Source organism: Prionailurus viverrinus, unplaced genomic scaffold, assembly GCF_022837055.1.
Source record: "Prionailurus viverrinus isolate Anna unplaced genomic scaffold, UM_Priviv_1.0 scaffold_91, whole genome shotgun sequence".
Taxonomy (NCBI): domain Eukaryota; kingdom Metazoa; phylum Chordata; class Mammalia; order Carnivora; family Felidae; genus Prionailurus; species Prionailurus viverrinus.
In genome coordinates, this window is record NW_025927653.1 from 88,469 (window position 1) to 109,565 (window position 21,097).

The 21,097-nt window shown below is 54.7% G+C and overlaps 1 protein-coding gene across 1 annotated transcript in view; it reads right to left on the bottom strand.

Moving 5' to 3' along the window:
- The window catches only part of WNT3A (Wnt family member 3A), a 40,754-nt gene that overhangs the window by 11,685 nt on the left and 7,972 nt on the right, over window positions 1–21,097 (bottom strand). Inside the window, exon 2 of the mRNA XM_047848619.1 lies at window positions 14,484–14,725. Within this exon, the coding sequence (XP_047704575.1) occupies window positions 14,484–14,725 (242 nt within the window). The remainder of the gene's footprint in view (window positions 1–14,483; window positions 14,726–21,097) is intronic.

Below are 21,097 nucleotides of genomic sequence, written 5' to 3' on the forward strand. Positions count from 1 at the left end.
TCCAGCATCCATGTATACGTACATCAAAACATCCATCCATCCATCACCATCCATTTATTCATCCATCCACCATCAATTTATTCATCAAATCATCCATCCATCCATCCATCTATCCACTACCCTTCCATCCATCCATCCATCCATCTGTCCGTCCATCCACCATCCTTCCATCCATCCATCCATCCATCCAACCAGCCAGCCAGCCATTTACCCCTCCAGGATCTGAGAGTCTATAAGAAGCTACACACTAGGCTCAAAACTAGGAATATGAGGTGAGTAAGATGTAAGGTGCCCATTCTCAAGAACCATGGTAAGAAATCTGTAAGATAGTGATTGCTGCTCTCTCTGATGAGATTTCTAACAGCCCAGGATTTTTAAAGTTCAAGGAATTACCCATCTAATCATTAATTAAGTAGAAGCTGGATGACCCACTATCAAGTGGAAGGAATCCCTGCATTGGCAAGGTGGAGGGTGAACCAGGGGAATCCTGCCTTTAGTGAGAGACTCTACTGTTGTGGATCAGGTTCTTTGCTTTGGGCTGTGCTAAGTCACCTGCCTTTGGGATCTTACAGTTTATGAGGAATAGAATAGAGGAAACAATGACACACAGTGGCAGTGTGAACTCTGGGGCAGGCTTGGGATGGATGGATGGATGGGTAGATTAACTGGTGAGTGAGTGGCTGGCTGCCTGGCTGGATGAATGGGTGGGTGGGTAGATGGGTAGTAGAAGGATGGATGGATGGATAGATGGGTAGATGAGTGGATGGATGGATGGATGGATGATGGATGGTGGACAGATGAATATTAGAAGGATGGATGGGTGAGTGGGTGGGTGGGTGGATGGGTGGATGGATGGATGGAGGGTGGTGGGTAATGAGTGTGTAGATGGTTGGATGGATGGGTGGATGGATGGATGGATGGGTATGTGGATGGATGAGTGGGTGGGGATATATATTGGATGGATGATGTATGGGTGGATGGATGGATGGATGGGTGGATGGAAGGATGGTGAATGAATGGATGGATGGTGGATGGATGGATTTATAGATGGATGGATTTATGGATGGGTGGATGGATATAGACAGATGGATGGTTAATGTCTGGGGCAGCTGAGGGAGTCCCATGTGGTGAGAGGTGGGTGTCTAGCAGAGGGCAGGGAGAGATGTCCAACTGGCTCCATCACAGCTAGGTCAGTGGGGCACTAGGTGTCACCTGTGAGATCGGCTTCGGCAGTTACTTTGCTTCCCTGGGTTTCAGAACTTTAGAACTAGGCACCTTAACAAATTCTTTCTTCCAGATTTGGGTTCCATGGGCTTGTCAAGTATCAGAGATCATTTGAGGACTGAATCAAGATTGCCAAGTGTTGTTACTTTTACTATTTCATGAGAGGATAAGACAAGCTTAACTATCATAATTTCAGGAAAGAACATTTAACAGAAAAAAAGGGGTGTTTTTTCAGAGTACTTTATATTGAAGAAGGTTCATCTTGCACGTTTCACCATGTAGCTAGCAGTTAGCAACCGTTAATTGAGCATTGACTGTGTTTTAAGTGGACAAGAAGGCTGCAGCCTCTGTTCTGGAGCTGACCTTCCTGTGGGGAGGTCCCCTTGGGGGGCTGTTTCACCAGGGACCAACAGGCCACCCTGCCTTGACTCTGGCAAATCCTTTTATTGGGGCTGAGAGAACCGGCTCAGGCAGGAGGAGGGGCACTCCTCTTTGCCCGCTGCTATCACAGGTTCTGCAGGCCCCTTCAGCCCAAGCATGCAGAGGCTCAGAGTGGGTCAGCCACAGACCCTGGGCTGCACAGTAGTGAGTGCTGAGCCCAGACAGGGTGGAGGGAGAGGCTCCTGCACCCCCAGTAAGGCTCCTGCACCAGGCCGTTTCGGTGGCTGCAGCCTCGAGGTGGCTGGGCCCACCTGTCCTCTCCTGGGGGAAGGCTGTGGGAGCTTACACTGGATGAGAGGATATGGACACTCATATATGCTCTTGTGATGAGACTATTAGCCCGAGGGTGCACTGGGAGGGCTTTTCTAAGAAACAAATGTGACCTCTGGCAGCAGAAGGTCCCAGAAGGGGGCTGTGGCTCAGATGTGACCACTGATGGATGAGGTGAAGCTTCTGGAACATTCTGTGTCTGCCTGGGTGGACCCCTCAGGAAGCACTGCAGAGAGGACGGCCTGGGGGCTGCCCCAGCACCAGTCACTCCAGTCAGTGTATCAGTGCAGACACCTGTGGGCCCCGGGCCACAGTTCTTGGAAGGACACCTATTTCTCTAAAGGGTCCCCAGGTGATTCTGATGAAACCCTGGGCTGAGCCCACAGGCTCTATTATACCCTAGGGCTCCATGACTCGCAAATTCACCCCCTCCTCAAGATGGTGGCCAGACCCAGCATGTGTCCCTGTGGAGGGAGGCCCCCAAATGGCACCCAGCCAGGAGAAGGGAGGGAGCATGGGGAAGGGGGAGGGGATTTCTGATACCACCTCCTTAACAGGGATGTGCAGGGGCCTAGCATGGAGGGTTCTGATACTTGCCCATCAGAGGAACGTCAGTGGGAGGGGGGGGCGCTAATAACAGGGGCTTTGACGCTTTCCCCCCATCAGAGGGACATGGGGGGCTAAAAACAGGGGCTCTGACACCTCCATCAGAGGGACTTGGGGGCTGATATGCAGGGCTCTGACACCTCCCCCATCAGAAGCACAAGAGAGGGCTGATATGGGGGATCTCTGACATCCCCCATCAGAGGGACTTGAGGGGGCCAAAATGGAGGTCTATGACACCTCCCCCATCAGAGGGGCTTGGGGGGCTGATATGGGGGGCTCTGACACCTCCCTCATCAGAAGCACATGAGGGGGCTGATATGGGGGATTTCTGGCATCCCCCCTTCCTGCATGTGCGGCAGACATTCTGTCTGGCCCCCACATGAAGCCTGGCTCCTGATTGCCAGCCTTTGGGACTTAGGGGTCTGTCTCCTGTCAGATGGCTGCAGGGAGGGACCTGGGCCCAGGGCAGGGTAGGTATGAGTGCCCCTGAGAGCTACAGGGCCTATCAGAACTTTTCTTGGCTGACCAGAGGCAGAGGAAGGGCCCTCCCTCAGGTGAGCTCACTTCCCTAAGACCCTTTGGGACACCGGGCTGTGTTTCTCCCCTGGGCAGGGCTGACCTTGAGGCAAGACCCCCAAAGCACCAAGGTTAGTGCTGCTCACATGTGTGCAGAGGAGTGCAGCGGGGGTGGGGGGAGGGCTCTCCTGTCTCTATGGAGCCCCCCAGGACACTGCCTGCAACCACAGTGGCCCTGGCCAGGGCAGGGGTTCCCAGTCCTCAGCCCCAGCACTCGACCACCTTGCAAGGAGGCTCCCTGAGCACACCCCGCTGTGGCTTCCCTCCCACCAGGTGTGTGGGGTGAACCCCCATTCTACATACCAGCACTGCCCAGCCTGCACCCACCATGAGTCCTCCCGATGCTCTGGATGAGGAGAGCACATCCCTTGTGGTATCTATGGTGCCCACAACTGATGGGCCTTCCCAGAGCCTAGGATGGGGGTACCCAGCCTCGGTGAGGGCCTGGAGCATCTGGGAGAACATGGGGTGCATGTGGCACCCCAAGCATAAACAAGGTGCAGGCCTTACTGAGCTCTCTCCCTCTCTGGGGCCTCCCAGGGCCCTGGCCACCTGGCAGGTGAGGCCCGGGGGAGGGGAGGACACAGAAGGGCAGGTCAGGGTACCCTGCCCCTTTCCTGCCACGCCTGAGCGGGGGCACAGGCCAGCAGACGCTCCCGTCTCCCTCCCTCTGGCCAGCGCGGGCCCCCAAGGCTCCCCCAGAGCACTGAGTGCGCTGGCGCCTCCTCCGCCCACCGACGCTCCAGCACCAGGAGGGGACTGCGGCTCCGCGGGGCCGCCAGACGGTCGGGAGGCCTGCCAGAGCCCCGGGCCAGCAGGTGCGCCCCTCCGACGACGCCCACCGGCCTTGGCCCGCGGGAGGGGGTGTCGCGAAGGCGGCCGCACAAAGGAGGGGGCACCTGAGAGCGGAATGTGCCCGCGCCCCACCGCGGCCGCGGCCCCTGACACCGCCCGGCCGGCAGCGCGGCCGGCGTCCCGATTACCTGCTGGGGCTAATGAATCTGGCTTTGTGAGCCACTGTCACGCCGCGTTAGGCCCACAATGGCCCGCGATATTTTATATGAATTTCCCCCTCGTCGGCGATTAGGCCATAGCCAGCCAGTCATAGCAACCGGGAGGTATGCGCGGCCGAGGGGCCGGCGGCGCGAGGGGAGCGCGCTATTCACACGCTTTAACACAGCGCTCCGAGGGCGTGTGAATCGCCCGCAGCATTGCTCTCTGCCTTGTGCTTAATCTTGTCCTCGTCGTGGGGACATTGTGTTCCGAGCCGGGCGCGGCGGGGCGTCGCCGGGGTCTCTCCTGGACCCTCTACGCGCCCCCGCTGCGCAGAGTTAATGATATACAGGGGAGGCCGCGGAGACCGGCCGGCTCCCCCCCAGCCACCGCCAACCGAAACACTTTCCGATGCGGGTCAGGGGTCGCAACCTGGATTCGGGACGCGTCTTCCCCCCCGCCCCCCAGGGGCCTCAGTCTCTTCCCCAGGCCCCTCCTGGGCCCTGCGGCTTGTGCCGGGCCCCGTGCCTGTGCGCTGGCCTGGACACACAGTGCGCCGATGGACCACCCGCTGGAGCCTGACCCAGGACGGGGGGAGGGGCTGCTCCTGTTGGAGACGGGGCAGACACATCCCCAGACGCTCAGGGAGACAACAGGAAGGTGGGCATCAGCGGAGGGAGGGCACTGCCCTTGCAGAAAACGTGATGGACACCTGTGGACCCCGCCCAGAAGCTCCTAGAGAACTGACCACTCGATCCTGTTAGGGATCAGCCCAGGCGCCCCTAACTCAGCTGCCTAATGGGTGAGGTCCAGCTGCAGACCCCACAGTAGGGTCAGCCCACCTCTGCATGGGCAGTGAAATTCCCTCCCCATGTACTGCTGGGGACATCTGCTCCCTGATGCTGAGGAGCAGGCCTAGCTCGCCTGTGGCCCTGACACCCCAGGGGAGCCGGGGAGTGCGGCCCCAGGGCTCTGAGTGAGTGGATGTGCAAGCTGGGGCTCGGGGTCCTGGCCGCACCATGCCTGTGCACTGCAGTGCTGGGGTGCTGATGGGACAGGCATCAAGGCCCCTGGGCCCCTTTCTCTGCAAAGTCACATGCTACCCGAAAGCCCACGGGCCTGGACCTGAGCCACTGTGGCCACCGAGATCCCCCAGGGGCCTGTCCTGGCTGGGCCTCCTTCAGGCTGGCAGCCAGACTGTGTGCTGGGGCACTGAGCCCTGGGATGGCCCCCTCACCTCCTTGGGGGTCAAGAGGAGGTGTTGGCCAGCTCTCTGAGGAGAGCTGGTCCTTCAGGTGCCTGGGGGCCTGCCTGGAGGCACAGATAGCCGCAATGCACTCGACATTCTTCACATGCTTTCTGCCCCAGGACACAAGTCCCTTCTGGGGTGAGCAGAGGGCGGTTCTGCCCAGCCTGGGCTCACTTCGAGTGCCCAAGCCCAAGTTCTGTGCAGGCAGCTTTTGGGGGCCCGGCCGGCCCACCCGGCCCCCAGCCCCGCATGCACACACGTGCTCACACACACATGCACATGCTCGCACACGTCCACACAGGGCCCGGCCCCTCTCCTCAGCTGGCTGGGCGGCGTTAAGCCCCGTTCAAGAGGCCGCCTCAGCAGGGGTGGCCAGGCGCCCCGTGGACCCCGCCACAAAGCCTGGGTGACCTCTGACACGATTAGGGTCGCCCTGACCCTAATCCAATCAGATTGATTACTGCAGGAGCGGTCAGGCAGGCAGGCTGGGGCCTCCACAATGGCCTCCCAGAGCTGGCCTCTCTCTGGGGCACCTGGCAGCTCCCTCCTTGAGGGCCATTCAGCTCTGTGGCCACAATGAATTCCGCCATTTCTCAGCCCCGTGGAGGGCAAGGGGGAGAGGGGGCTTTCTATTTCCATCAAAGCCAAGTGGTGAGGGCCTGGGGGCTGAGACAATTTTCCTGCAGCAGAAATGGAGGAAGGGTGGAGGCAGAAGGGGCAGACGGGAGGGGGCAGGAGAGCAGAGGGCAGAGAAAGGAGTGTGGACATGGGCAGGAGACATGGGGGTCACGGAGGAGTGGATGTGGGCAGTGGATGGAGGTGGACACAAGGAGGGGACATGGGGAGAGGATATGGGGACGGGACGTGGGAGACATAGGTATAAGTGGACATTTTATAGGAGAGGTGCCAGGACACAGGCTTTCAAGAAAGCAAGGGGGTACAGGTGAGGATGGGGCTCCCTGGGGCTAAAGCCCAGAAGCCGGGGGCTTGTGTGGTTCTTGGGTCCCTGCTCCCTGGGCACTGGGGGCCTGCTGTCCCCTGGAGAGAGCTCTGCTGTCATCCCAGACCCCTGGCAGGTATTCTCGGCACCCTGCAGCCCCCTCCACAGGCTAGGGTGTCCTCAGGAGTCCTGGCCTGGCCCTGCACCACTCCTCAGTGTCCTCACTTGTGACCAGAGCCGCCATTCACCAGATAAGGGTTGGATTCAAGTCCTCCCTCCATGTGCGAACATTTAGCATGCCCCTAGAAAGCACTGTAAACATGCCCCTTTTCTCCAGCTCAGGTAACACCTCCTCTGGGAAGCCCACCCAACCACTCAGCACTTCCTTCTGTAGCACCAACTGTGTGCTTGGCACTGCCCCAGTGTCTTCCCTGCTTGCGTGCTGCGTGAGCATCTGCTGTGTGTGACGGGGGACCCACGGTGTACTGAGAGCACCCCACAGTGCCTGGTGCTTGTCCTGGGACCGTGATGGTGGGGACAGAGTCAGGAAACGTGGAGCAGCTGTGGGGGCCTGGGCAGAGGGTGAAGGAGGAAATGGAGCTGAAGACCATGAGGACGGAGCCAAGCCGCTTTCAGACTGCAGGGAGCAGGGAGCAGTGAGGACAAGGTGCACAGGCAGGTCTCATGGGCAGGAAAGCCTGTGTGTAGCGGCAGTCCAAAGGGGTGGGGAGTGGATAAGTCCCAAGGAGAGGGCTGGGGAGGAGGTGGTGGTAATGCAGGGCAGAGCAGCGGGGAATGGGTGCAGGGGCCAAGGACCCTCAGAGGCCACCCTGCCTGAGGAGTTTGCAGGCATGTCTGAGCATAACCGGTGGGTTGTGGGTTTGCCCTGAAATGATGTAACCTGATGTATGCACATGTCTGAAAGGGATAGAGCTCGTGGCCAGGGAGAGTGATGCTGCATCCCAGAGGAATGCGGCTTACCCCAGGGATCTCCCAGGCAGGTCCATGTATCGCGGGGGGCAGTGGGGGCAGTGATGCTGTGTCCAAGCAGAATGACGGTTTACCCCAGGGGTCTACCAGGCAGGTCCATGTATCGCTGGGGGTGGGGGGGCATGGAAACGGGCCAGGATCCTTGGATCACATGGGTGTTCCCAAGGCATCCTCACTTCCTCTCTGCCTGCCCCCTTAAACCCACCATCCTCAGCTTGTCCCAGGAGGGGACTCCCTCCCAGGCTTCCAGGCCCTGGAGCTCTGTGCAGATCAGGTACATCCAACTCCTTGCTCTCCATAGTGAAAGGCAGACCCAACCGAGCCATGAGCTGACAGATTTTTAAAACTTCTTGATAATAGATCACTATGTGATTTTTGTCACACATAACTCAGGAAAAATTCAGAGAATCAAGAGATGCATCATAGCAAAACTCTCCTGTGTTACCTATTCTTTTGTGTGAATGAGGAACCTCACACCTGGATCTTTAACATTTAAGAACAGGTTGCCCAGTGGTTGAAGATGGAAAGCTGCCCCTGAGATCAGGAGGAAATTGGGGTGCTCATTCTGCTCACTGCCGCCCCACATTGTTCCGGAGGCTCCAGCCAGGGCTAGGAGCAAGAAAAAGAAATAAAGCATATCCAGATTGGGGGGAGGAAGGAAAACTGTTCCTGTTACTAAATGGTATGGAAACCCTATGGAATGCATAACACCTCTATCAGAACGGATAGACCATCAACAACATTACAGAACATGAGGTTGATGTTGGAAACCAATCATCCCTTTCCATGCACAGCCACAAATAACCCAAAGGTGAGATTAAGAAAACGTTTCCACTTACAACAGCATCAAAAAGAGTAAAATACTTTGGAATAAATGAAACAGAATAACTGTAAGGTTTGTGTGCTGAAAACTGCCCCATGTCCCTGAAAGAAACTGAAGGAGGCCTAAGTATATGGAGAGACATTCCATGTTCATGGATTGTCTTAACATCAAAATGGCAATACTCCCCAGAGCGATCTGCAGAGTCAACCCAATCCTTAAAAATTCGAGGTGTTTTCTTTTTCTTTTTTGCAGAAATTGACAAGCTGATCCTGAAATCCATACAGAATGATAAGGGGTCCTGGATAATTGAGCAGTCTTGAAAAAGCAGAGCAAAGTTGGTGGACTCACACTGCTTTCTAACCATATGACAGAACCAGCAGAGAACAGACATGTAGACCATGGGGTAGAATAGAGGCCAGAAGTCAACCTACACTTCCTTCTCTGGCCTTCTGGTGGGGTCTGACCCAGCCTCACACTGCCTTCCTCCACCACCCAGGGGGTAGCTTCTCCAGGTAGGTCAGGCTCCTCTCTTCTTCCTGACATTCCTTCTCACCTGGGCAGCTGGAACCATCCGGGGGGTGTCTAGGGACCTGCTGGACATGCCTTCTCAGGCCACAACACCCCTGGCCACAGGACACCATAGGACCTGTGTGGGTGGCAACCACACCACACATGTGTGCTTACACAGGCACACACACATACATGTACATACTCACACACACATAGGCACACCCACCCACCACACATGCCCCCACATGGCTGATGCGCCACAGCGTCCTGTGACCCTGACTCCTCCCACACATGGCAGCAGCTGTCCCTATGGGGATGACCATGTAATTACCCCAACCAGCAGTTCTGTGAAGTCAGCTGAGTGGCAATTAGTCTCCCATTTTATAGACAGGGACGCTGACACTCAAGGAAGCCAGCTGACTCACCAGTCAAGTCACATGGTGTGATCCCCCTCCCCTACATGGCCCCTGGGCATGGCCACAGCCACTTGAAGTCGTGGAGCCTCAGGCCCTTGAACAAATGCCATCCAGCACAACCAACCCTCCATGAATGTTGGGTTGCACTCTCAGGAAACCCTTCAGCTCTCCATGCACACCAGTGGTCCCAGGGCTCAAATGTCTCTTGTCCTGCCTTCCTCGGCATACCAGAGGCAGCTTCACTGGTGGATGTTCTCCCTAGGGGACCTCAACATGCCACTGAGGGATGGGGTCTGTGCCCCCTATCTTAGAACCCAGGTGGGCCTTTGTAACTGTCTTGGGCAACAGAATGTAGTGCTGCATGGCCTCTGAGGCCAGTTATCAAAAGGTGGTATGGAGTCACATCAGCAAAATGGCAGAGTGAGAAGCTCCCAGGGCCCAACCCTCCAGAGAAACATGGAAGAAAGTGAAGCAAAAACTGTCAGAGCCAATGTCATCAGAGCCCTGAAAAGGGGTTCAAGGTGGTTAGCAACCAGGCAAATGCTGACTCCAGGAAAAGGTATCTCTGAAAAGGTTACACAGCCTGCCACCCTCAGCAAAGAGAGGTCTTAAGATGGCCAAATGCACTGATCCCACGTAGGTGGATGGTTCCAGAGGGAGGAGAGTAGATGTTCTCTGGAAGAATTTGTCTGATTTGACCTGTCTGGGGGTTCCCTGAAAAACTGATGCCCACCTCAGAACTCTCTTGGGGTGTAACAGTGGTTAAGCAAGGGGTATTCCTGGAAAACACTGAAAATGAAATGAACAAGCTGCTGCCTGTGAAGCAAAAAATTATAGTTGGGGCCAACAATAGACATACTGATCGCCTGGGGGGAAAGGTGGGGGAGAGCTGCTTTGGGGAGTGAAGGGTTTGCAAATCTCCTGTGGACCAGGAGACCTAAAGCCCACGTGCAAACCAAGGGCAGAATGCATACTCAAGAGAGACCTTCAGCTTCCACCTGTGCTGATCTGCTCAGTGCATGCAGGAAGCGAAGGCTAAGGCAGAGCAGTGAGCAGACTAGCTGAGGTTGAAGGCCTGCACAACACAGCCAATCTGCAGAGACCAGAGGAGTATTCTTTCTTCGCTTTGTTTCCCTTTTTATTTCCTCCAAGGCAAAGGAAATTTTTGCCAAACCACAAGCTAAAGAAGAGTCGGTAATGAAACAAGCTAGTACAACCCACAATAAGCACACTGAACTCTGTGGAGGGGAAATAATTTGATCTCCTGAGTGACCATTTATGATAATCACAAGGTACAGATTCCAACAAAAAGTTTCAAGGCATGCAAAGATACAAGGAAGTACAGGTCCTTCATAGGAAAAAGGAAGTTAACAGAGGGTATCTCAAGGAAGCACAAATATTGGATATAGTGGACGAAGACTCTGAATCAACTATCCTAAGTCTGCTCAAAAGGATAAAAGAAACCAGGAGAACACGGTCTCAACAAAGAGAGAATTTCAGTAAATAGAGAGAAATTACAAAAGCAATGAAATAGAAATTGTGGGGCTGACAAGCATGATAACTGAAACAGAATATTTGCTAGAGGTTTTCAACAGCACAGCTGAGCAGGCAAAAGAAAGAATCAGTGACCCTGAAGATAATTCAATTGCAATAATGCAGTCTGAGGAACAGAATGAAATAAGAATGAAGAAAAATGAACAGACCTGTGCGACACCATCAAATGTAGCAACAAACACCACATTGTGGGAGTCTCAAGAGAGGACAGAGAGAAAGGGGCAGAAAGAATATTTGAAGAAACAATGGCCAAAATGTTTCAAATTTGATAAGGAACTTGAATCAATATATCCAGGAAGTTCAACAAATTTCAACTTGGATAAACATAGAGATCCACACTGATACATATTTTAATTAGCTATCAAAAGACAGGGATAAAGAAAATCTTTAAGCAGCAAGAGAGAAGCATCTCATTGTGTACAAAGAGTCCTCCATGAGATTAATAACCAATTTCTCATCAGAAACCAGAGTCAGAAGGCAGTGGGATGATATATTTAAGGTACTGAAGGAAAACAGTGTCAACCAAGAATTCTACATCTGGCAAGACTATTCTTCAAAAATGAAAGATTAACCTAGATGAAATGGATACATTCTTAGACACACACAAATACCAGAACTGACTCAAGAAGAAATAGAACATCTGAACAGACCTAAATAACAAGTAATAAGATCAAATCAATAATTTAAAACATCCCAAAAAAGCAAAGCTTCGCTTGTGGACTCTATCAATTAAAGAAGAATCAATCAACACCAATCTTTCTCAAGCTCTTACAAAAAATAGAAGAGGAGGGAACACTTCCTAACTCATTCTCTGAGGCTAGTGTTGCCCTAATACCAAAGCCAGACAAAGACACTACAGGGAAAGAGAACTACAGACCAATGCCCCTTGTACATATTGATGCAGAAATCCTCAACAAAATACTTGCAAACCAAATCCTCCAGCATGTTAAAGGGATTATTGACCATGACCAATGGGGATTTATCCCAAGAATGCAAGGGTGCTTCAGTGTAGAAAAATCAACCAATAATAACACATTACACTAAGAGAATGAAGGAACAAAACCGCATGGGCATCTTAATTGGAGCAGAAAAAGCATTTGATATAATCCAACACCCTTTCATGATATGAAAACGCAACAGATGAGGAATGGAAGTGAATTTCCTCAACCTGATAAAAGGAAGTTATGGAAAATCCACAGCTAACCTCTTACTCGATGGTGAAAGACTTAAGTGCTTCTCCCTAAGATCAGGAATGAGACAAGCTTGCCCGCTGTCGTCATTGCTACATGACATAGTGTGGCAGTGCTGGACAGAGCAATTAGGCAAGAAGAAGAAATCAAAGGTATACAAATCAGACAGAAAAAAGTAAAACTGTCACCATTAATAAGTGATATAATCCTATATATAGAAAATCCTAGGGGTGCCTGGGTGGCTCAGTTGGTTAAGCATCCAACCTCAGCTCAGGTCATGATCTTGTGGTCCATGGGTTTTGAGCCTTGGGTTGGGCTCTGTGCTGACAGCTCAGAGCCTGGATTCTGCTTTGGATTCTGTCTCTCTCTCTCTCTCTCTCTCTCTCTCTCTCTCTCAAAAATAAACATTAAAAAATAAAAAAAAAGAAAATCTAAGGAACCTACAAAAAACCTCTCAGAGCTACAAGACAAATGAAGCAAAGTTGCAAGATATAGGATCAAAACACAAAAATTAGTTATATTTCTATATAGTAGCAATGAACAATCCAAAAAGGAAATTAAGAGAATAATTCCAATTACAATTACATCAAAAAAGATAAAATACTTAGGAATGCATTAATGAGGGAGGTACAAGACTTGTACACCAAAAACTACACATTGTTGCTGGAAGAAACCAAGGAAGACCTAAATACACAGGAAGGCATCCCATGTTCATGGATCAGAAGGCTTAACATTGTTAGGATGACAATGCTCTCCCAAATAATCTCCAGACTGAATGTATTGCCCATCAAAATCCCCAAAACCTTTTTCACAGACATGGAGAAGCTAATCCTAAAATTCATATGGAATTTCAAGGCACCCAATTGCCAAAGCAATTTTGTAAAAGAAAAACAGACTGGATGATTTGTACTTCCTGACTTCAAAACACACCACAAAGGTAAATCCATGAAAATAGTGTGGAACTAGCAAAAGGGGAGTCGTATAGACCAAAGGAATGGAATTGAGAGTCCAGAAATAAATCCGAACATCCGTGGTCAATTGATTTTTGATGGGGGGCCAAGACCATTCAATGGGGAAAAAAATAATCTGTTCAACAACTGATGGGGCTGGAGTAACTGGATTTCCACATGCAAAAGAATAAAGCTGGACCCCTACCTCACACCACACACAAACATTTACTCATTATAGATCAAAGAGTAAATATAAGAGATGAAACTATAAAACTCTTAGAAGAAAATACAGGTGTAAATGTTTGTAACCTTAGATTAGGCAATGCTTACTTTGATATGACATTTCAATAGATAAGTTGGACTTCACCAAAATTTAAAACTATTGTGCATTACAGGACACGGCTACAACAATGAAAGGACAACCTATACAACTGGGAAAAGATTTGCAGATCATAGATCTGATAAGAATCCATTGTCTAGAATATATAAAGAGCTCTGAGAACCCAACAACAAAAAGACAAGCACTCCAATTAAAAATTGGGCAAAGAACTTGAATAGGAATTCCCCAAAGAAGACATACCGATGACCCACAAGCCCATGAAAAGATGCTCAACATCATTAGGCATTGGGGACACGCAAAGAAAAACCACAATGAGATACCACTTTGCACCCACTCGGATGGCTGAAGGGAAGACACAGAATAACAAGGGTGGTAAGGATGTGGAACTGGAACCCTCGTGCACTGCTGGTGGGAACGTGAGATGGTGCAGCCCCTGTGGAAAACAGTGTGGTGTTTCCCCCAGAACTTACACAGAACAATTCCATGCCTGAGAATACATGCAAAAGATTCAAAAACAGGTATTTAAACAGATACTTGTACAGAAATGTTCACAGCAGCGCTGTTCACAAGAGCCAAAAGGTAGAAATCACCCAAATGTGCATCAGCGACCAATGCATAATAAAATGTGGTCTATCTGCACAGAGAGCTATTACTCACCCCTAACAAGGCCTAAAGTGCTGACACACGCAGTGTGGATGAATCTTGAAAACATTATGCTGAGTGAAAGGCACCTCTCTCCCTCCCCACCTGTCTGTGGGGCCCAGCCACCATATTGCAGAGGCCACTTTTGGGTGTTGTTGCTGAGCATAGCCTCAGCTGCCAGACGTGTCCCAGACCAGGGACCAGCTGAGATGCAGCACTGTTGACCTCTGATTTGCAGGTGTCGGGACATATGGCACATGGTTATTACTGCATAAACCACTATGTTTGGTGAAAATTTGCTCTTCCCCAAAAGTTAACCAACACCCAACCCTCATCTTCTTCTCCTTCCCAGCCCCGGGACCCAGGATAACTCCCCCGGTGTGCCTCTGTGGCCCCCAACCCCTCCTCCCCTCCCTATGTTTTATTGTTTTAATACAAATTTTGTTATTTTCTCTCCAAGACCCCCCTGAAGGCCTGGCTCCTGTGGGAAGCCTGCGACGGTTAATCTCGTCCTCCTGAGACCATACAATTTGCCTTGGGGAAGGGGAAGCAGGAGGGATCTCTGCATTACCCTACTCCTTTTGGAGCTGCAGGAGCCCCCTAAGAGGCTGAGGTCTGCAGGGCACTGCCCGCCCGCCAGAGGCGCCGCTCCTATGCTGAACACAGGGGAGACACTGAGGTGGGTCAGGGCAGAGCGGCTCCTGGCACTGAAGAGGAGCTGCAAGGACCTACCACGTCCACCTGAAGGCCAAGATGGGGGCCCGCGTACCTTTGTCCAGCACGGGGCCGAAGATGGCCAGGCTGTTGTTGACGGTGGTGCAGTTCCAGCGGCGGCCGCGGAACTGGTGCTGGCACTCCTGAATGCTTATCTTGATGCCCTCCGCCACGCTGGGCATAATCTCCACGTAGTTCCGGCAGAACCGCAGCTGCTTGGGCACCAGGCCCGGGATGCTGGCACACAGGATGGGCTGAGTGCCCAGGGATGAGTACTGGGGCCCAATGGCCAAGGACCTGGGGAGGAGGGGAGGAGGCCTGATCAGTGGTGCAGCCGCCCTGCCCGCGCTCCTCAGTGTGCACGCGGCCATTCTGCATGAAGGAAGAGCGTCTGCACCCTGTACCTGGATGGTACCAAACATCGTCCAGACGTGCATGAGGCGTGGTGGGAAAGCAACCAAGGAAATGGAGAGTGCAAGCCTGCCTGGTGCTCTGCACAAGTATAGGGGCTGTTCTGTCAGGGTGGGGGTAGCAGGGCAGCGGAGCTTTGGAAATGTGGGGAGCACAGTGTGCGACCGGTCAACCCCAGGGGGCTGCCCAGAGGAGGGGGTGCTGGCGGCCAGACAGGGCACAGCAGCGGCTGATCCTTGGGGTGAAAATCATCCTGCACTCACGCCCGCGTGACAGCTGCTCTTGGCTATTTACCCAACAGACAGAAGGTCATGTGCCCTCCATGCCACGTGCCCACGGACATTCACAGCGCTGTGATTAGGATGGAGCCACTTGAGTCTGCACCCACGGGGCGCAAGGGTGAACAGCTGCTGTTCACTCCCTCTTGGAAATGCAGCCCAGCGTGCTTCTGACAGGTAGCAGGTGCCAAGGGGACACCTGGCTCGGCCAGTGTGTGCCTGCACCTCCGACTGTGGCCGTGGCCATGAGCAGTTGTAGATGAGGACATAAACCAGGGCTGCGGTTCCTCCTGAATTCCTGTGGGAGTACCCCCCTGAGCGGAGGTGCAGAGAGAATGTCTCGGGGATGGTTCCCACTCACTGTGCACCTATGAAATTTAAGTTAAGTTGAACAACAAAAGAGAGGGAATTTTGGCTTTCCAGTCCCACCAGCTGCACACAGCTGTGGCTACCGAGCTGGACGGTCAGATAAGGGACATTTTGGTCCCTGTGGAAAGTTCTATCAGACAGCACCAGCCTGGGGCGATGGAAGTGCTCTGTGTTGGTTACACACGCGTTTATGTCTCGAGGCTGACTAAACCATGTCTGTTTTACTGTATGGACTTGCATCTTGATTTCAAAGAAAGAACTGTCAGGTCCTTTTGGGGGCAGAGCAGAAAGAGCTTCTACAATTGTATGGGTGACAAGTTGAAACACCTGCCCGGACCCGTGGGGGACGCTGGATCCCACCACCTGTGGACACGTCGGCCCAGTCCTGTGGGGAACACTGGATCCTGCCACCTGTATACTCCTCGGCCCAGTACCCCAGCCGATCCTGCTGCCTGTTCACGGTCTCCCACGTGCTCTCCACTCCCACCTCGGGAGCCCATCTCTCTGCTTCCTCTGGGCTGCTGGGTATGCTGCGTCCCACGCCTGGAATGAAGATCTAGAGCAGCCCCTGGCCTGGCAGGGAGGCCCCTGCTTATCTGGTAATTTACTCTGGTGGGCTCCCGGCGGGAAGGCCTGACTCTCCTTTGTTTGGAGGGGGAGACGCCTCAGCTGAATCCCCAGAGGCTCTTCTTGTTTGCGTCTGAGGGGGGGGGGGGGCCCAGCACCCAGAGAGAAGGCAGGTGGGAGGCTTCTGTATGTCTGAGCCGTCCACATCCCTGCATGATGACACCGATGTTCCAGATGTCCTACGTGGAGTCTAACCCGGTTCCAACCGGCTGTGGTGAGAGCCATAGGGAGCAGGGACTCACTGTCAGAGAAACAATCCTCCCCCCTGGAAAGACTCTGGAAATACACAGCAGATCCTCCCGCCCGCCTCCCGCCCGCCCCCTCCCCCCCACCCGTCCTTCCCTCCTTTCCCAAACCTTCAAGGCCTCCTTGCCAGTAGGCACCAGCCCAGCCCTCCAGCACCTAGGCTGCCTCCTGGCTGCAGAGAGAAGCTTCCTCAGTGCTGTCCTGCCCGATCCAGATCTGTCTGCTCTCCCCACACAGCCTGTGGGCCTTGTGCAGTCACATTGGCCTCCCTGCCTCCAGCAGGCCCTCCACTGCCCCTGTGTGGGTCACCCTCCTGGGCTCCCTGTGCAGCACCTCTGCCTCATTTAGGAAGCCAGCTGGGGAGCAGGCCACTGGCCCTGGAAGTCCCACCTCCACTCGTGCTCCCCTGGCCAACTCCCGACAGCGTGTGCTCCCCCACATTCCTGGGTGGACCACCATATTCACCCTGTCCTCACCTCCCCCCCTCCTCCCCAAGAACATCTGAGAACTAAAACCTATCTCTCTGCAGCCAGATGCCTGAGCCACGCTTCCCTGCTACAGGCAGCGGGTCCTGTGTCCCTGATCTTCCATGCCCTCAGTGTCTTGGGTCCCTTCCACTTTCGAGCCCCAGTATCTGACGGCCCTCCCTTGGCGTGCTCCCCACCGGTCCTGTCTGTCCTCACCCTAGTGCCTTGATGAGCAAACCGGCCAGGACCCCGTGCCAGACACCGCAGGCCACACCATTCTCGAGTATGTCTGTGTCCCTGGCCTGGCCTGGGATGGTGGGGCCGGGTCATTGCTTGGGGGGAATGGGGCAGCAGGGCTGGCTCGTTCCCTCACTCATTCCTTCATTACACACAGACCCTACTGAGTGCCAGTTGCCCGGCCATCTTTCTTCCACACCCACCCCACAGTCCTGAGAACCTCAAAGTTTCCAGAAAGCCCAACCATCTGCCTCACCCCTGTGTGGTCTTTCTTCCCCAGAAAGTGTCCTGTGATCTGGGCCTGGCTCTCCAGCACCCTGGCCTGCACGGACATCTGGGAAGGGAGACCAGAGGCAGGGGCCACTCCCATGGGGACCCCTGCGCCAACCTGGGCCATGAGCATCCCAGGGGGCTGGCAGAGCAGGTGGGCGGTGGGATGGGAGGAGAGCTTGGCTCGTGGGCTGACCGGTGGCATGCAGGCCAACGTCAGTGTTCTCTGCCCTCGGGGAAGGACCCTCAGCCTGTGGGTGCAAGCAAGGCCTCTAGGCTGACAAGATGGGCCTGGCCAGGCTGGAGCACAGGAAGCGGGCAGAGAGGCCAGGGGGCGCAGGGGGACGGTGTGGGGAGAGACAGGCGGCATCTGTCCTGTGTTCCCTCCACTACTCAAGCTTGCATAGAGAATCTGTAAATACAGGGCGAACTCCCCCAGCCTGTGCTCCTTCAGAACATTGCCACCAGCACTGCATGTCCAGGCCATTCCTGCCAGGTCCTATGCCTCCCACCCACCCACCATGCTGCCTCTGTCCTAGCCCCAGGGACCCCAGCCTGGGTCAGTGCGTGTGCCGCGCGAGGGTGGCTCTGCCCACACCTGCCTAATGTCAGCTGTCTGCCTCCACTGTGAGGTATGTCTTGAAGTGAACCCTCCTCGTGTTCCCACCGTCCACACGCATGCAGCACGCTCCAGGAGAGGTCACATGCCCTTCCCCCTCTGCACCACCGGATGTCAGCAGGAACTGTTGAGGTGACACCCTCCCGAATGAGTGGAGGGACCCAGGGGGAGGGTTCCGGAGAAGCAAGTAGCCAGGCCTTGTGAGGACACAGCTGGAAATAACACAGGGCGGGACCTGAGTGGGGGTGGTGGGGTACTCTTTCAGGATCCTTCTTCAGCCTCTACGGCCCTCCCATACAGGAGTCCACCTCTGTCTCCCTCTGGGGGAGGCCTGGCTGGTCACCCACGAGGCTCCTTTCTGCCTCCGGCTGAGATAGGACTGCTGTGGCTGGTCCTGGCCAGGGAGGTGACCGTGGGAGCCAGGCTGATGATTTTCTATCCATGCACCTTGGAGCATCCAGGAGCCCAGGAGAGGTGCCTTGGGGGCCAGTTGGTGGGCGAGGCTGGGGACCAACTGTCCCAGTTTCCCCAGGACTGTAAGCTCAGCTGGTCACCCCCAGTGAGGTTGCCCTTGCCCCTGCACTCCATGAACCAGGATGCGTCACTGATGCAGGACCACACAGGCCATGATTTCACACAGATGTGGACCTCTCGCTACTGATGAGCCGGCCTGCGTGCTCGCGGTCAAAATGAAAATGTGAGATGAACAGATGGGTGCGTGGAGGCAGTGGTCAGCAGTGGGACAGCCAGGCAGAATAGCCCGGGGCTGTGGGCACACAGATGTTCCTGCAACCATTCCAACCGTGGGCCGTTCTCCACAGGCAACACTTGGAAGGTCTGACATCACGGTCTGGTGCGGGGCTTTCCGATGGGGGCTGGCTTCCTCCAGCTTGTCCTCTGTGGTCACAGCCTTGCTTCAGTGAGGAGGGGTGGGGAGGGTCTGCCAGGAGGAAACTCACTCACTCCATTTCTCTCTTCTTTACTTGGAGACTTGGGACGCGTGGAAAAGAAATGCACCCCTTAGTTCAGACACACTCCGTCAGGCCTGTGGTGCTGGCCTCCTGGCCAGATGCCAGAGCCAGGACTCATGCCGGGTGGAGGCTGGGAGGGGGACAGAGAGCCCAGAGCCTGCCCCCCTCCCAGGACCCCTCAGCTCCCAGGTCAGAGCCTGCCTTCCATCAGGCTTCCCTTATGCCCCCCAGGCCATGCCTTGGGGAGAGCAGAGCCGGGACTTCCCAGCTCACAGCTTCTGGCAGCAGCCTGGTTCCGGGGTGCTGAGTCAGCTCCTGCCCCCCCACCCCCCTTCCAGGGCAGGCCCCAGCTCGCCACATCCTGGAGCCAGGCATCAAGGCCAGGGTGCCAGCCCAGATGCCGCTCCAGCTGTTCCAGCCCTCTGCCCCACCCCCACCCCCAAGCCCTGTCTGGGTTCTTCTCACACCCACGCCGGACCCCATGCCCGATGCCCCTTGGACTGCTTCCAGAAAGTTTCCTCTGCCCCAGAGGTGGCCAGGGGAGGGTGGAGAGCTGGGAGCTGCCGGTCCCACACAGAAGGGGGCTGGCATTGTGGGTGAGAAGCGGTCAGAGGGGCTTGGCGGGACACCGGATTGTGGCTTGGCCTCGAAGGCAAAACCCAGTCATTAAAAAAAATCACATTAAAAATTTAGCTGGTGTTCACGAACCTTAGTGTGGTGGTCATTTCATAATATATACATGTATCACGTCATCATGTTGTACACCTTAACCTCACACAGTGTTATCTGTCAGTTATGTCTCCATAAAGGTAGGGAGAACATCCACAGTGGATGTGCACTATCCCCCCATACTCCCGGATCCAAATTCCTCATATACAGGGAAGGTAGATGTCCTCCATCCATCAACACTTGGGAAACCGCAATCTCTAAGTCCCTCCTCCCACACCCTCCTGGGAGGAAGTGGGGCGCTTGGGGTGAGGCCAGGGGCAGAACAGGAGGGCAGGGAGAGGCTCCGAGCCATGCAGTGGCTGCCTCCAGGGGATGGTGATGTACTGGCCTGTCCGAGGGCCTTGCCAGGGGCTGGAGGCAGCACTGAGAGGTAGAGGGCACCACCATCCCCGTGCCCTTTGTTCCCCCAAGTTCTCTGAGCACAATAAAATGCAAGGGCACTGAATGCACTCTGAACTCCTGAGTCATATCCCGGAGGAAAGGACATCCTGGGAAGGTGGTGATGTCAGCCTGCGCTGGCTGATAGTAAGGCACCGGTGGTCACTCCACCCTGTGATGAGAGCGATGCGAGCATGAAGGGATGGGTAGGGGCAGGCTCTTGGTGGTGCTGTCAGTGCCGGGGTGGGTAGGGGTGGGACAGACGGATGAAGATCTCCATGGTGCTTTCAGTGCAGGGGTGAGTTCGGGTGGACTCTCCGTGGTTCTGTTGACCAAGCAGAGGAGCCAGAAACGGGACTGAGTCTCAGCACAGGGTAAGCGAGCGAGCCCACCCGGTGGTTGATCAATGCCTGGCTGTCATATCTGCTTTCTCCTGGTGACATTGGATCCCAGGCCCATCACTGCTGCCCTTTGTCAGAGGCAAGTCTGGTTGCTGTTCACGGTGGGTGCAAATACCGATATCATTTCCCCGTCCGGGGGTCCCACACCCCGAGCTTCTAGGAGGGGCTGCGTGGCTGTGCACCCTGGGAAGGAGGCACTCCCTCCAGGCCCAGACACTGAGGGGCCCCCAGAGGCCCCACCCCGCTGCCGTGCCATCGGGACCGTGACCATAGCCAGGATGCCAGGCCACACTTACAGACGTAAATCAGGATCACCTATCTCACACGTGCTTTCAAAGCACAGCCTCTGTCCAGGAGGAGAGGTCAGAGATGTTGGGGCATCCAGAGCAGCTGCTGGCTCTGTGCCAGGAGCCCACGTCCCTGGACCAGAGAGGCACCCCCGCCCCAGGAGCTAGAACGATCTGGCTGGCAGTCGCCAGCACGTGGGGACTGGGTCCCCCGAGCCCAAGGACCCACACGTGACAGTGGGCGAGGTCAGGAGCTCACTCTCCCCCAGACGAGCTAGCACTGTGAGTGAGGCTCCAGAGACCACAGTGGGGGCCACAGATGAGCCACCCAGATGTGCCACCTGCTGAGTGCCACTGTGTGCCGTTTGAAGCTGTGGAG